At 43.6% G+C, this 17,361-nt stretch overlaps 1 protein-coding gene across 24 annotated transcripts in view; it reads left to right on the plus strand.

Annotated features, from left to right (window-relative positions):
• The window catches only part of LOC106611333 (dystrobrevin beta), a 56,734-nt gene extending 41,310 nt beyond the window's left edge, over window positions 1–15,424 (plus strand). For 11 of the 24 annotated variants that reach the window (XM_045723641.1, XM_045723643.1, XM_045723645.1 and 8 more), the window contains 10 exons: window positions 2,146–2,251; window positions 3,192–3,277; window positions 3,510–3,623; window positions 5,559–5,655; window positions 6,268–6,288; window positions 10,187–10,346; window positions 12,258–12,347; window positions 12,433–12,794; window positions 14,548–14,569; window positions 15,146–15,360. In XM_045723641.1, the coding sequence (XP_045579597.1) occupies window positions 2,146–2,251; window positions 3,192–3,277; window positions 3,510–3,623; window positions 5,559–5,655; window positions 6,268–6,288; window positions 10,187–10,346; window positions 12,258–12,347; window positions 12,433–12,794; window positions 14,548–14,569; window positions 15,146–15,174 (1,087 nt within the window). In that variant the 3' untranslated portion in view covers window positions 15,175–15,360. Of the gene's footprint in view, window positions 1–2,145; window positions 2,252–3,191; window positions 3,278–3,509; window positions 3,624–5,558; window positions 5,656–6,267; window positions 6,289–10,186; window positions 10,347–12,257; window positions 12,348–12,432; window positions 12,795–14,547; window positions 14,570–14,802 lie in introns of those variants that run through there. The other 13 variants (XM_045723640.1, XM_045723635.1, XM_045723637.1 and 10 more) reach the window with 11 other exon arrangements.
• The last annotated feature ends 1,937 nt before the right edge of the window (window positions 15,425–17,361 follow it).

Genomic DNA, 17,361 nt, shown 5'->3' on the forward strand with positions numbered 1-17,361 from the left:
AGGGCTTTGTGATGGCCACTCCAATACCTTAACTTTGTTGTCCTTAAGCCATTTTGCCACAACTTTGGAAGTATGCTTGGGGTTATTACCATTTGGAAGACCCATTTGCGACCAAGCTTTACTTCCTGACTGATGTCTTGAGATGTTGCTTCAATATATTCACAAAATTGTCCTACCTCATGATGCCATCTATTTTGTGAAGTGCATCAGTCCCTCCTGCAGCAAAGCACCCCCACAACATGATGTTCTCACCCCCGTGCTTCACAGTTGGGATGGTGTTCTTCGACTTGCAAGCCTCCCCCTTTTTCCTCCAAACATAACAATGGTCATTATGGCCAAACAGTTCTATTTTTGTTTCATCAGACCAGAGGACATTTCTCCAAAAAGTACAATCTTTGTCCCCATGTGCAGTTGCAAACCGTAGTTTGGCTTTTTTTATGGCGGTTTTGGAGCAGTGGCTTCTTCCTTGTTGAGCGGCCTTTCAGGTTATGTTGATATAGGACTCGTTTTACTGTGGATATAGATACTTTTGTACCTGTTTAATCCAGCATCTTCACAAGGTCCCTTGCTGATGTTCTGGGATTGATTTGCACTTTTCGCACCAAAGTACGTTCATCTCTAGGAGACAGAATGCATCTCCGTCCTGAGCAGTATGATGGCTGCGTTGTCCCATGGTGTTTATACTTGCTTACTATTGTTTGTACAGATGAACGTGGTACCTTCAGGTGTTTTGGAAATTGCTCCCAAGGATGAACCAGACTTGTGGAGGTCTTGGCTGATTTCTTTAGATTTTCCCTTGATGTTAAGCAAAGAGGCACTGAGTTTGAAGGTAGGCCTTTAAATACATCCACAGGTACACCTCCAATTGACTCAAATGATGTCAATTAGCCTATCAGAAGCTTCTAAAGCCATGACATTTTCTGGAATTTTCCAAGCTGTTTAAAGGCACAGTCAACTTAGTGTATGTAAACTTCTGACCCACTGGAATTGTGATACAGTGAATTATAAGTGAAATAATCTGTCTGTAAATAATTGTTGGAAAAATGACTTGTGTCATGCACAAAGTAGATGTCCTAAACGACTTGCCAAAACTATAGTTTGTTAACAAGAATTTGTGGAGTGGTTGAAAAACGAGTTTTAATGACTCCAACATAAGTGTATGTAAACTTCAGACTTGAACTGTGCGTACACTACCGCTCAAAAGTTTGGGGTCACTTAGAAATGTCCTTGTTTTTTAAAGAAACGCACATTTTTATGTCCATTAAAATAACATAAAATTGATCAGAAATACAGTGTAGACATTGTTAATGTTGTAAATGACTATTGTAGCTGGAAACAGCAGATTTTTAATGGAATATCTACATAGGCGTACAGAGGCCCATTATCAGCAACCATCACTCCTGTGTTCCAATGGCACGTTGTGTTAGCTAATCCAAGTTTCTCATTTTAAAAGGCTAATTGATCATTAGAAAACCCTATTGCAATTATGTTAGCACAGCTGAAAACTGTTGTTCTGATTAAAGAATCAATAAAACTGGCCTTTAGACTAGTTGAGTATCTGGAGCATCAACATTTGTGAGTTCGATTACAGGCTCAAAATGGCCAGAAACAAAGACTTTATTCTGAAACTCGTCTGTCTATTCTTGTTCTGGGAAATGAAGGCTATTCCATTTGAGAAATTGCCAAGAAACTGAAGTTCTTGTACAACGCTGTGTACTACTCCCTTCACAGAACAGCGCAAACTGGCTCTAACCAGAATAGAAAGAGGAGTGGGAGGCCCCAGTTCACAACTGAGCAAGAGGACAAGTACATTAGAGTGTCTAGTTTGTCCCTCCCCTTCCTCTCTCCGCCCCTCCCTCTCTCTCTCCCCCCCTCCCTCTGTCCCTCCCTTCCTCTCTCCGCCCCCTCCCTCCCTCTGTCCCTCCCTTTGTCCCTCCATGCCCCCTCCCTCACTCCGCCCCCTCCCTCCCTCTGTCCCTCCGTCCCTCTCCACCCTCTCTCTCTGTCCCTCCCCTTCCTCTCTTCCCTTTCTCAATTCAATTCAAGGGCTTTATTGGCATGGAAAACATATGTTAACGTAAACAAAAGTGAAACAAACAAAAATTAACAGTAAACATTACACTCACAGAAGCTCTCTCTTTCCAGTGTCTTAGAGAGTCCCAGCAGGCTAGACGAGGAGCATCGTCTCATTGCTCGCTATGCAGCGCGCCTTGCAGCAGAGGCAGGCAACTCCACAGTGAGTTGCTCCACAGTGAGTAGTGAGTGTGTGTGCATGCGTGTGTGTACGTGTATAGGCTGCCCCAGGGTGGTATTCTGTCAGCCTTTATTTATCCACTTCTTATTATGTAACTGCAGAATGTCCATGAACAGAACAATCATCTCTGCACCCAGAACCAAATCAGATGAGGTTAAGGCTGTCACCAGATACTAACATAATCATTACCCACAGTGTACTGTCACCAGACACTAACATAATCATTACCCACAGTGTACTGTCACCAGACACTAACGTAATCATTACCCACAGTGTACTGTCACCAGACACTAACGTAATCATTACCCACAGTGTACTGTCACCAGACACTAACGTAATCATTACCCACAGTGTACTGTCACCAGACACTAACGTAATCATTTCCAACAGTGTACTGTCACCAGACACTAACGTAATCATTACCCACAGTGTACTGTCACCAGACACTAACGTAATCATTACCCACAGTGTACTGTCACCAGACACTAACGTAATCATTACCCACAGTGTACTGTCACCAGACAGTAAGGTAATCATTTCCCACAGTGTACTGTCACCAGACAGTAAGGTAATCATTTCCCACAGTGTACTATCACCAGACAGTAAGGTAATCATTTCCCACAGTGTACTGTCACCAGACAGTAAGGTAATCATTTCCCACAGTGTACTATCACCAGACAGTAAGGTAATCATTTCCCACAGTGTACTATCACCAGACAGTAAGGTAATCATTTCCCACAGTGTAGTTTATCAAAGTGAAAGATTAAATAAAAGTGCAGGTTGGCTGACATGGCCCCTGATGTTAGTATAGTCACTCAAAAGTCTAAAGCACAGCACACATGACTTTGACTTCTGGGCAGTAGATCATGTTTGATGTGTTTCTCTTTTATCCGCTCAGTTTTGTTAACTGTTTTCAATGTGTAATTTTGTCTTTTAGCAATGTCCTCCAACCGATCTGAGTTTCAACTTCGATGCCAACAAACAACAGAGGCAGCTAATAGCAGAACTAGAAAACAAAAACAGGTCGGAATGTATTTGACTGTCACTTTATGAAGAAACATTAAGCAATTTTAAAAATCTGTACTAAATATTTTCTTTATCAGTTAATCAGATTTATTGTATGCTCATAATTTAAGAATTTTGTGAATTATAAGTAAATAGATTTCATTTTGTTGGTCACCGGGATCTGCTTTCAGAAAGTCACTTTCCGGCAGATTTTAAATCTCCATTTTTGTTGTGTCGTCTGGTTCCTCAGAGAGATCCTCCAGGAGATCCAGCGGCTACATCTGGAGCATGAACAGGCCTCCCAGCCCACCCCAGAGAAGGCCCAGCAAAACCCCACACTGCTGGCTGAACTCAGGCTCCTTAGGTACCACATATCCAGCTATATTACCCACCTACACTGTATCTTATAGGAGGGATCATTACCCACCTACAGTATATATTATAGGAGAGATCATTACCCTCCTACAGTATATATTATAGGAGAGATCATTACCCACCTAAATCTAATAGGAGAGATCATTACCAACCTATATTTAATAGGAGAGCTCATTACCCACCTATATATAATAGGAGAGATCATTACCCACCTAAATCTAATTGGAGAGATCATTACCCACCTATATATAATAGTGGAGATCATTACCCACCTATATCTAAAGGGAGAGATACTTTCCTACATATATCTAAAGAGATCATTACCCACCTACAGTATATCTTATAGGAGAGATCATTACCCACCTAAATCTAATAGGAGAGCTCATTACCCACCTAAATCTAATAGGAGAGCTCATTACCCACCTATATCTAATAGGAAATATCATTACCCACCTATATCTAATAGGAACAATCATTACCCACCTGTATCTAATAGGAGAGATCATTACCCACCTACAGTGCATTTGGAAAGTATTCAGGAAATGTATTAAAATAAAAAACTGAAATATCACCTTTTCATAAGTTTTCAGACCCTTTACTCAATACTTTGTTGAAGCACCTTTGGGAGCGATTACAGCCTTGAGTCTTCTTGAGTATGATGCTACAGGCTTGCCACACCTGGATTTGGGGAGTTTCTCCCATTTTTCTCTGCAGATCCTCTCAAGCTCTGTCAGGTTGAATGTGGAGCGTCACTGCACAGCTATTTTCAGGTCTTTCCAGAGATGTTCAAACGGGTTCAAGTCCGGGCTCTGGCTGGGCCACTCAAGGATATTCAGAGACTTTTCCCAGAAGCCACTCTTGCGTTGTCTTATCTGTGTGCTTAGGGTTGTTCTCCTGTTGGAAGGTGAACCGTCGCCCTGTCTGAGGTCCTGAGCGCTCAGGAGCAGGTTTTCATCGAGGATCTCTGTATTTTGCTTTGTTCATCTTTCCCTCGATCCTGACTAGCCTCCCAGTCCCTGCCGCTGAAAAACATCCCCACAGCATGATGCTGCTTCCATCATGCTTCACCGTAGGGATGGTGCCAGGTTTCCTCCAGACTTGGTATTCAGGCTTTCATGTTTGTGATGGTTGAATTTGTGGGTGGGCATGTAGATAGTGTTTTCAGTCCTCCATTTGGATCTCATAGTCGTGAATGAAGATAATTACCAAATGCCCACCAGAGGTTGTTTCGGTGCCGATGGACCGGTTCAATCGTCTCATCACATTAAAAGGGATTTTGCCAGTGGTGTGTTGTCTCTTCCTGTTACCCTGGAATGTGACCAGGCTCAGAGAAGAGACTATGTAGTGCAGTGGTTGGTAACCCTGGTCCTGGAGGGCTGTAGGCGCTTCATGTTTTTGTTTTAACTGGCCTGGAAGACCAGGTGTGTTGAATTTAGGCAATCACTGAACTGATCAATTAGTTCAGTTGGTCAGGTGTAGTGCCTAGTTGGAACAACATCCTGCAGGACCTGTGGTACTCCAGGAACAGGGTTGTCTAACCCGGAGGTAGTGTAACCAGGCTCAGAGAAGAGACTGTGTCTGTGTAGTGGTGTGATATTAGGAAAGATATGAACAAGGGACTGACCAATGTCTTCCATCATCACCACTCAGCGTCTGCAGTCTGCACTCAGGGACGCCACCTGACGGAAGACAGTCGGGACTGACTAGGGTTGGGAATTCTCAGACCAAGGACGGATCATTGTTACTGTGGGAGGCAACCCTAGGGAGCCTAGTGACTGACAGACTTTCAGGCTTTCACCTTTCAGGAGGCAATAGAGACTAACTGTGTGTGTGTGTGTGTGTGTGTGTGTGTGTGTGTGTGTGTGTGTGTGTGTGTGTGTGTGTGTGTGTGTGTGTGTGTGTGTGTGTGTGTGTGTGACAAAAGGCACAGGAAGGATGAGCTGGAGAGGCGCATGTCAGCCCTACAGGAGAGTAGACGGGAACTGATGGTCCAGCTAGAGGGACTGATGAGGCTACTCAAGGTAGGAGAGGACTCTGACAGCCTAATATCTACTACAGATTATTATATATTTTATAAACACTATCTGTTTCTTGTTCTTCAGACTTTTATATACTGACGCTGTCATTTTTTACTATATAGTTGTATATCAAATGTTATTGGTCACATACACATGGTTAGCAGATGTTAATGTGAGTGTAGTGAAATGCTTGTGAGAGAGAGTGCAGTATCAACCTCTGTCATTATTGCATTTTATGCCATCAGGTATTCGTTAACATCAACCATGAATTAGTTTCAACTGTTTAGAATGTATTGGACACTGCATTGATTGTAGTTGACAGTTGCTCTCCCTCAGGGTCCATTGGTTAACTCGCAGAAACCTGTCTTTCCTGTCCTGGTATTGAAGCTCCTGACTCTTTGCTACTGTTTTATATTTTCTCTCTCTGTCTTTGTCACTTTTTCTCTCTTTCTGTCTCGCTCTCTTTCTCTCTCTCCCTCTTTCTGTCACTTTCTCTTTTTCCTTTTTCTCTCTTTTTCTCTGGTTCTCTGTATCTCCCTCTCTCTCTGTCACTTCTTCTCTCTCTCCCTCACTGCTCATGCCTCCTATCACTGCTTACCATTGGCTGACTGATAGGATGACGAGCAGAAGCAGGCAGTAAGTGTGTCTCTCTTCCGTTTACATTAAGGAAGCAGTAGAGTAGCAGCACCAGACCCAGTCACTCTCTAACCATAACATTACATGTCACACTACTGTCCACTCTTAATGCACATGTTGATATGTCTCAGATGGATAGTGTTTAAGGAACTTCCAGTAGCAGCATTTTTTTATGGACATGTTATGCGCTGGTCGGTTTGAGGCAGCACTGTTTTCCTACAGAGATTTGGCACAGTACTTTTATAGATGGGTTATTTGTCACGTCATGCAGTCCTGGACCAGACTGGCTCTAAGCCATACAGTCGTGGACCCGCGGGCAGGCTGGTTCTAAGCCATACAGTCGTGGACCTGGGCTCAAACGCTATTTGAAATCTTTCAAATACCTTCAGCGTTTGCTCTAGCCTGCCTGGAGTGCAAGATGGGCGGGGTTTGACGTTTTGGGACTATCCTAATGGTCCATTTAAGCTAAGCAGGCTCAATCAAGCACAGATGCAGTATTTGAATTGATTTGAATAGTGTATGAACCCGGGTCTGCCCCTGAGTCCTGCACAGTGCCCCTTTCTCCAGACCGAACAGTACAGTTCCCTCTTTAATCGCTCCCGGCAGGCTCACACATGGGTCTCGTTAGATTTCAGAGCAGTTGTAGATGCTGTAAGATGCTGTAATAGACAGGGAGTGTATGTTCGGGGGGGTGTTAGGCTTGGGCGGTATCCAGATTGTCATACCTTCATACCGACCTTGTGCCATACCGGGATATTCTGTAATACCGGCATTGCACACAAGGGGCGCTATTTTCAAACCCCACTGAGCCTTTGTAATCTGAAGGTTAGCAATGCTAACAAGTACATGTAAAATCCCATAGCATCCTCTATCTAAATGCTAACGTGCGAATTGCGGATATTTTATAGTCTCTAAGCAGCTCCGTCTTGTTCTAAGTTGAGTTTGAGGTGGTGAGCCGACATCCAAGCTGAGATATCTGCCAGGCACGCAGAGATGCATTTCGCCACATGGGTGTCAGAAATGGGAAAGGAGAAAAGTAGTTGTGTCATCCGCATAGCAATTATAGGAGACGACGTGAGGATATGACGAGCCGAGTAACTTGGTGTATAGAGAGGAGAGGGCCTAGAACCGAGCCCTGAAGGACACCATTAGTGAGAGTACGTGGTGCAGACACAGATCCTTTCCACGTCACTTGGTAGCGGCCTGCCAGGTAGGATGCAATCCAAGAGTCTGCAGAGTCTGAGACGCCCCAGCCCTGAGAGTGTGGAGAGAAGGGTCTGATGATTCATAGTGCAGTTCATGGTGTCGAAGGCAGTCAATATATCTAGGAGGATAGGAACAGAGGAGAGAGAGTCAGCTTTGGCAGTGAGGAGAGCCTCTGTGACACAGAGGAGAGCAGTGACCCATCTTATAGCCTGACTGATTAGGGTCAAGAAGATCGTTCTGAGAGAGATAACGAGAGAGTTGATCAGAGACAACACGCTCAAGTGTTTTGGAAAGAAAAGAAAGCAGGGATACAGGTCTATAGTTTTTGACATCAAATGAGTCGAGTGTTGGTTTCTTGAGGAGCGGAGCGACTCAGGCCATTTTGAAGTCAGAGGGGACGCAGCCAGTGGTCAGAGATGAGTTAATGAGGGAAGTGAGGAATGGGAGAAGGTCTCCAGAGAGGGTCTGGAGAAGGGAGGAGGGGATGGAGTCGAGCGAGCAGGTTGTCGGGCGCCCAGACCTCACTAGTCACAGGATTTCATCTGGAGAGAGAGGGGAGAAAGAGGTCAAGGCGTAGGGTCGTTCTGTGTGAGTGAGACCAGTGGACTCAATAGCCTGTGTGAATGAGGAGCAGACTGTCATCAACCTTCTTTGTGGTTGACAAAGTGGTTGACAAAGTCGTCCGCAGAGAGGAAGGGAGTGGAGGATTAAGGAGGGAGGAAAAGGTAGAAAATAGTTTCCTAGGGTTAGAGGCAGAAGTTTGAAATGTAGAGGGATAGAGAGTGGCGTTAGCAGCGGATTCAGAGGAAGAGAAGGTAGAGAGGAATCAGTGAAAGGATGATAGGTCCTCCGGAAGTTTTGTTTTCCTCCATTTTGTCTCAGCTGCCCGCAGCCCTGTTCTGTAAGCTCGCAATGAGTCACTCAGCCACGAAGCAAGAGGGGAGGGGAGGGCCGAGCCGGCTCGGGAGGAAATGGGGTAGTGTGAGTCAAAGGATGCGGAAAGGAAGGAGAGTAGAGTCGAAGAGGCTGAATCAGTACACAGGAGAGAAAAGGATTTAGAAGGGAGAGATGATAGGTTAGAAGAGGAGAGAGTAGTGGGAGAGAGAGCGCGAAGATTGCAACGGCACATGACCATCTGGGTAGGGGCTGAGAGGGTTGGAGGAAAGAGAGACAGAAAAGGAAACAAAAGTAGTGATCATCGACCTTGAGGGGTTTGCAGTGAGATTAGTAAACGGACAGCCTCTAGTAAAGATGAGGTCAAGCATATTGCCTGCCTTGTGAGTTGGAGGGGATTGGGAAAGGGTGAGGTCAAAAGGCAAGGAGGGGAATGAGAGAGTTGCAAATAAAAGAATCGAAGGGAGAGGTCGGGAGGTAGAAGTCGCCCAGTAAAAGAGGTGAGCCATCATCAGGAAATAAGTTTATGAAAGTGTTAAGGTCATTGAGGAACTCTCCAAGGGAACCTGGTGGGCAACAGATGACAACAATGTTAAGATTGAGTGGACAAGTGACAGTGACAGCATGGAATTCAAATGAGGAGATGGACAGGTGAGAGAGTAGATGGACAGGTGAGAGGGAGAAAAGACCAAATCTCCAGTTAGGAGAAATGAGTAGCCCTGTGCCACCACCGCGACGACCAGATGCTCTTGGACTATGAGAGAAAACGTAGTCAGATGAAGAGAGAGCAGCTCTGAAGGGCATCATAGGCTTAGATTAACTCAGCGTTCTTGACTGCAGATCAGCAGTTCCAAATGCTGCCAGAGACCTGGAGGGTAAATGAAAAGGGTTGCAGTCAAGGAGTGGGGAGCTCACAAGAGTGAGCTACTCACAAAGCTCCGGTCTCTCGTCATTGTGTGTTTGTAAACAAACACCACGTGACTGGGAACTACTGGCAAGCTTCATAATGAAAAATTATGTGACAGGTGAAATGAATAACGCAATCTTCTTTCTCTCTTAACGTATTGCACAAGTTGACTGCAGGTATTTACTTAAAAAGTAGCTACAAATATTTATTTATATATTGTTTTTACTTAAAAGAAAATATTTTACTTCTTCATAGTTTCAACGGTATTGAAAAACCATCCTGTGGCTATTTCCAAATACCCCGGTATACGGTATATATGGCATACTGCCCAAGCCGTGTGTGTGTTTTCTTAGCAAAGATAACAGGTGGTGGTCTGGGCCTCTTCTATTCCTAACCTATGGTAATATTGGTATGTTTCCTAACCTATGGTAATATTGGTATGTTTCCTAACCTATGGTAATATTGATATGTTTCCTAACCTATGGTAATATTGGTATGTTTCCTAACCTATGGTAATATTGGTATGTTTCTATAATATGTGTCTTAACCTATGGTAATATTGGTATGTTTCTATAATATGTGTCCTAACCTATGGTAATATTGGTATGTTTCCTAACCTATGGTAATATTGATATGTTTCCTAACCTATGGTAATATTGGTATGTTTCCTAACCTATGGTAATATTGGTATGTTTCTATAATATGTGTCTTAACCTATGGTAATATTGGTATGTTTCTATAATATGTGTCCTAACCTATGGTAATATTGGTATGTTTCCTAACCTATGGTAATATTGGTATGTTTCTATAATATGTGTCTTAACCTATGGTAATATTGGTATGTTTCTATAGTTTGTTTCCTAACCGGTGGTGATGTTGATATGTTATCAGGCCCAGACAGGAGGCTCAACCCACTCCTCTCCCAGCCACGGGGCAGGCTGCTCCATGCCCATGCCGATCCGCTCCACCTCAGCTGGGTCCACCCCCACCCACACACCCCAGGACTGCCTGGTCGGGGTGGGGGGCGACGTGCTGGAGGCCCTCGCTCAGGGTGAGTCCTGGACCTCCACCCAGCGGGGAAAACGGTGCAAAACTGGTTGAAATGATATCAGTTTCTGGTTGAAAAGGCATCATGATGTCATTTCAACTCGCTTTTTCCGCTGGGCGATGTCCTCCTTTAGATCCAGTACATATCTGTTGTTAGTTATCCATTTTCTGACCTTGTTTGAGTTAAGGACAACACAACATTTTGATCTGTGATTGAGCTGTGACATATTTGATTAAAGTGCATTCCATGTGGCTCAGTTGGTAGAGCATGGTGTTTGCAACGCCAGGGTTGTGGGTTCGATTCCCACGGGGGACCAGTATGGGGGAAAAAAAAAGAAAAAAAAAAATATGTATGAAATGTATTCACTACTGTAAGTCGCTCTGGAATAGAGCGTCTGCTAAATGACTAAAATGTAAATGCAAAAATAGTAGCCACTAAATGTCATATACAGTTGAAGTGGGAAGTTTACATACACCTTAGCCAAATACATTTAAACTCAGTTTTTTACAAATCCTGACATTTAATCCTAGTAAAAATTCCCTGTCTTAGATCAGTTAGGATCACCACTTTATTTTATGAATGTGAAATGTCAGAATAATAGTAGAGAGAATTATTTATTTCAGCTTTAATTTCTTCCATCACATTCCCAGTGGGTCAGAAGTTTACATACTCAATTAGTGTTTGGTAGCATTGCCTTTAAATTGTTTAATTTGGGTCAAACGTTTTGGGTAGCCTTCCATAAGCTTCCCACAATAAGTTGAGTGAAATTTGGCCCATTCCTCCTGACAGAGCTGGTGTAACTGAGTCAGGTTTGTAGGCCTCCTTGCTCGTACACGCTTTTTCAGTTCTGCCCACAAATGTTCTATAGGATTGAGGTCAGGGCTTTGTGATGGCCACTCCAATACCTTGACTTTGTTGTCCTTAAGCCATTTTGCAACAACTTTGGAAATATGCTTGGGGTCATTGTCCATTTGGAAGATCCATTTGCGACCAAGTTTTAACTTCCTGACTGATGTCTTGAGATGTTGCTTCAATGTATCCACATAATTTTCCATCCTCATGATGCCATCTATTTTGTGAAGTGCACCAGTCCCTCCTGCAGCAAAGCACCCCCACAGCATGTTGCTGCCACCCCCGTGCTTCACGGTTGGGATGGTGTTCTTCGGCTTGCAAGCATCCCCCTTTTTTCTCCAAACATAACAATGGTCATTATGGCCAAACAGTTCTATTTTTGTTTCATCAGACTAGAGGACATTTCTCCAAAAAGTACGATCTTTGTCCCCATGGGCAGTTGCAAACTGTAGTCTGGCTTTTTTATGACGGTTTTAGAGCAGTGGCTTCTTCCTTACTGAGCAGCCTTTCAGGTTATGTCGATATAGGACTTGTTTTACTGTGGATATAGATACTTTTGTACCTGTTTCCTCCAGCATCTTCACAAGGTATTTTTCTGTTGTTCTGTGATTTGCACTTTTCACACAAGTACGTTCATCTCTAGGAGACAGAACGCGTCTCCTTCCTGAGCGGTATGACGGCTGCTTGGTCCCATGGTGTTTATACTTGCGTACTATTGTACAGATGAACGTGGTCCCTTCAGGCGTTTGGAAATTGCTCCCAAGGATGAACCAGACTTGTGGAGGTCTACAGTTTTTTTTTCTGAGGTCTTGGCTTATTTCTTTTGATGTTCCCATGATATCAAGCAGAGGCACTGAGTTTGAAGGTAGGCCTTGAAATACATCCACAGGTACACCTCCAATTGACTCAAATGATGTCAATTAGCCTATCAGAAGCTTCTAAAGCCATTTGTAGAGTGGTTGAAACACAAGTTTTAATGACTCCAACCTCAGTGAATGTAAACTTCTGACTTCAACTGTAAGTCACTGACTATTTTCATTGACTGTGTCCTCTGTGTTTCAGGTGTACCTAGAAATCTTCGTAATGATCTGTTGGTCGCTGCAGATTCAATCACAAACACAATGTCATCACTCGTCAAAGAACTCCACTCAGGTTCGTTGAGAGGCACATGACTGCTATGTTGCTTGTGATTGGTTGATAACTCTCTGGGACTGAAGTTATATTCTCTTTAATAAAGTAGATGATGCTGCAGAGGAAGAGGACAACCAGATGAGGAACGGAGACCTGAGGGACAGGGGGGAGGATGAGGACAACCAGATGAGGAACAGAGGCCTGAGGGACAGGTGTGAGGAGGACAACCAGATGAGGAACGGAGGCCTAAGGGACAGGGGGGAGGATGAGGACAACCAGATGAGGATCGGAGGCCTGAGGGACAGGCGTGAGGAGGACAACCAGATGAGGAACAGAGGCCTAAGGGACAGGGGGGAGGATGAGGACAACCAGATGAGGAACGGAGGCCTAAGGGACAGGGGGGAGGATGAGGACAACCAGGTGAGGAACAGAGGCCTAAGGGACAGGGGGGAGGATGAGGACAACCAGGTGAGGAACAGAGGCCTAAGGGACAGGGGGGAGGAAGAGGACAACCAGATGAGGAACAGAGGCCTAAGGCACAGGGGGGAGGAAGCCTTGGCTCACTATATCTTATTACACAGTTTATTTTCCTGTATCAAGCTGTTGCGATTTTAATTACAACATTCTAGAATTCTAATTATTTGGACACACCTACCCATTCAAGGGTTTTTCTTTATTTTTACTATTTATGTCAAAACTACAAAATAGCACACATGCAATCATGTAGTAACCAAAAAAGTGTTAAGCAAATCAAAATATATTTTATATTTTGATTTTTCAAAGTAGCCACCCTTTGCCTTGATGACAGCTTTGCACACGCTTGGCATTCTCTCAACCAGCTTCACCTGGAATGCTTTTCCAACAGTCTTGAAGGAGTTCCCACATATGCTGAGCACTTGTTGGCTGCTTCACTCTGCGGTCCAACTCATCCCAAACCATCTCAATTGGGTTAAGGTTGGGTGATTGTGGATGCCAAGTCATCTGATGCAGCACTCCATCACTCTCCTTCTTGGTCAACTCGCCCTTACACAGCCTGGAGGTGTGTTTTGTCATTGTCCTGTTGAAAAATAACTGATGTTCCCACTAAGTGCAAACCAGATGGGATGGCGTATCAATGCAGAATGCTGTGGTAGCCATGCTGGTTAAGTGTGCCTTGAATTCTAAAGAAATCACTGACAGTGTCACCAGCAAAGCACCCCCACACCATCACACCTCCTCCTCCATGCTTCATGGTGGGAACCACACATGCAGAGATAATCCGTTCACCTACTCTGCATCTCACAAAGACACGGCGGTTGGAACCAGAAATCTCAAATTTGGACTCATCAGACCAAAGGACAGATTTCCACCAGTCTAATGTCCATTGCTCGTGTTTCTTGGCCCAAGCAATTCTCTTATTATTATTATTATTATTATTATTGGTGTCCTTTAGTAGTGGTTTCTTTGCAGCAATTCGACCATGAAGGCCTGATTTACTCAGTCTCAGTTGATGTTGAGATGTGTCTGTTACTTGAACTCTGTGAAGCATTTATTTGGCCTGCACTTTCTGAGGCTGGTAACTCTAATGAACGTATCCTCTGCAGCAGAGGTAACTCTGGGTCTTCCTTTCCTGTGGCGGTGCTCATGAGAGCCAGCTTCATCATAGCGCTTGATGGTTTTTGCGACTGCCCATGAACAAACTTTCAAAGTTCTTGAAATTTTCCGCATTGACCGACCTTCATGTCTTAAAGTAATGATGGACTGTCATTTCTCTTTGCTTAATTGAGCTGTTCTTCTCATAATATGGACTTGGTCTTTTACCAAATAGGGCTATCATCTGTATACCACCATTACCTTGTCACAACACAACTGATTGGCTCAAACCCATTAAGAAGGAAAGAAATTCCACAAAATTAACTTTTAACAAGGCACACTTGTTAATTGAAATGCATTCCAGGTGACTACCTCATGAAGCTGGTTGAGAGAATGCCAAGAGAGTGTATCAAGGCAAGGGGTGGCTACTTTGAAGAATCTCAAATTTAAAATATATTTTGATTTAACACTTTTTTTGGTTACTACATGATTCCATATGTGTTATTTCATTATTCTACAATGTAGAAAATACAAAAAATGTAAGGAAAAACCCTTGAAAGAGTAGGTGTCTCCAAACTTTTGACTGGTACTGAGTATTAGACTTCTATGTTACTGCAAATAACGGGACATTTTTCACTTTGTTTTCCAGCCGATGCAGAATGAAAAGAAAAGTATGAATATTCCTATACTTTTAATATTGTCTGTATATCATCGCATAGTCATTAATGAGTCATTCACAATGTAAATCAACAAATCTCTCAATGACCTATAAACAAAATAGAAATCACAGGAACTTTTTCAGTCCCACTTGTTCATCAAAATCCCAAATCCTTCCTCTGTGAATATTTATAGGTATGTTGTGCCCCAGTCTAAAACCTCTCCATCTGTCTGTCTCTGTCTTCAGGCACAGTGAGAGATCTAAAACCTCTCCATCTGTCTGTCTCTGTCTTCAGGCACAGTGAGAGATCTAAAACCTCTCCATCTGTCTGTCTCTGTCTTCAGGCACAGTGAGAGATCTAAAACCTCTCCATCTGTCTGTCTCTGTCTTCAGGCACAGTGAGAGATCTAAAACCTCTCCATCTGTCTGTCTCTGTCTTCAGGCACAGTGAGAGATCTAAAACCTCTCCATCTGTCTGTCTCTGTCTTCAGGCACAGTGAGAGATCTAAAACCTCTCCATCTGTCTGTCTCTGTCTTCAGGCACAGTGAGAGATCTAAAACCTCTCCATCTGTCTGTCTCTGTCTTCAGGCACAGTGAGAGATCTAAAACATCATTGAGGGAACAACAACCTCCCCAAACACCACTCCATTGATCTAGACAGGATGTCAGACTGCAGAAGAAGAATCAGAATGAGAATCTGCCACTCCGACCAAACCCTTCTATCAGGAATTAGCACGTATTAATGCATGCTGTTATCAAACAGGATTTCACTGTGTGAACTCTTATTAAACATGTTTGTTACACCTTGCTGTGGGATGTCTGTTGGCAAGTGTATATGTCATTCTGTATAAAAACTTGAAGCTGTAATTATTATGTAATTATTGATTCCCCCCGTCATGACTGCAAGGGTCAAATGTCTAAGGAATGGCTTCCTGTGCTTTCTCTCAACCTGTCTTGTTAATAACAGATCACCCTGTGTGCATCATCAATGGCAGGTGCACTACATAGGGAATAGGGTGCCATTTGGTGCACTACATAGGGAATAGTGTTCCATTTATCTGCATAAACTGTACACATTATAGATTACCTTGAGAACACAGCACTGACCATAACCTGAAAACAACCTATTTTCCCCATGACATGTTCCCCGGCCGTCATTGCCTTTGTATGATTAGAGATCGCTTGCTAGTGTGCTTTCATTAGGGGTTTTGCATGAAGTTGCACTGTCCTGAGTCTGACTGGGTGTACTGTAGGTAGGTAGGTACCATGTTATCCCAGCTCTTTGTGGGTTTATCAGTGTTTCTCAACCTGCGGTCCTCGGGCCAGCACTGGTCCTTGGGGTGTTGGTGATTGATCCCTCATATAGTGAGTGGACACTGATTTAGTCAGTTCTCAAGTGTTAGTTTTAATCTAAGTGGTCTTCAAAGGAGGAAGGACTATAGCTGGTCCTTGCCGGTCCCTGGTACACAAAAGGTTGAGAAACATTTGGTTATGATGACTGCTGGGATTTGTAGTCATGTATGTTGTCATGCCTCAGAATTCACATTGATTACGTCCCAAATGGCACCCTATTCCCTATAAGGTGCACTACATTTGACCAGGGCCCTGGTCAAATGTAGTGCACCATATAGGGAATAGGGTGCCATTTGGGACACAGCCATTGAGTCACATAATGCTGCTACTGTGTGTTCACTCTGTCGTGAGACACCATTTAGCAAAAATATGAGGGCTGTTTGTTTGTTTGGTCATAGGGAGGCTATGGGGCATATGGGGGCTGTTGTTTATTTTAATCAGGGAAACGTCCCGTTGTTAGAATCGGATTAATTCTTCATAGTTCATATTTTATAGAAATAAAACAAAGTGAGAGAAGCTACTAAATGCATTTTTAAAGCGCATTTAAAACTCTACATGGTGTCTTGTCCCTAACCCACTAACTAGTCACTCAGTAGTGACTGTATTTATTGTCCACGTAAAGCAAGGAGAGGAACTCAGGACATTAGTTTTAAATGAATATTATATTGTGATCTTTCAACATTCACCTGTACAGCTGTACGTATGTGACGACGGGGTTGACACAGAAAGGTTGTGCACAGATAAGACGAGCTTTGATGGCTTAAAAGAAACAAGGACTGGGACATGTTCATGTGACTTAATAGATAGGAGCTCGGGAACTGTAGAGGTAGATGGAATGCAGTGGTGACTCTCAAATGGCACCCTATTCCCGACATAGTGCACTACTTTTGACCAGAGCCATCAGCCCAATGGGTCAAAAATAGTGCACTATATAGCCAATAGGGGGCAATTTGGGTCACATATTCAAAATGTGTGGTTAACTAATAGTCAGTAGGCTAGGCCCTAATGGGCTCCAGACCTGCTTGTGTAGGGGTCAGTTGCTGTGTAATCATTAAAGAGTCTGGAGGGAGCAGACAGCAACCCTGCGTCTCAATAATCTGGCCTTTCTCCTGCATTTAAAAGCATTGGATTGGTCTGAGCATGTGCTAGACTACTATATTTCTTAAAAAGGACATATTATTGGGACACACGGTAAGAAGGGTTAACCAGACAGCAGAAATGACAGATTATTGGGAGACAGGGCAAGAGGGGTTGACCAGACAGCTGAAAGGACAGATTATTAGGAGACAGGGCAAGAGGGGTTAACCAGACAGCTGAAAGGACAGATTATTAGGAGACAGGGAAAGAGGGGTTAACCAGACAGCTGAAAGGACAGATTATTAGGAGACAGGGAAAGAGGGGTTAACCAGACAGCAGAAAGGACAGATTATTAGGAGACAGGGAAAGAGGGG

Source organism: Salmo salar, chromosome ssa09 (genome assembly GCF_905237065.1).
Source record: "Salmo salar chromosome ssa09, Ssal_v3.1, whole genome shotgun sequence".
Lineage (NCBI taxonomy): Eukaryota > Metazoa > Chordata > Actinopteri > Salmoniformes > Salmonidae > Salmo > Salmo salar.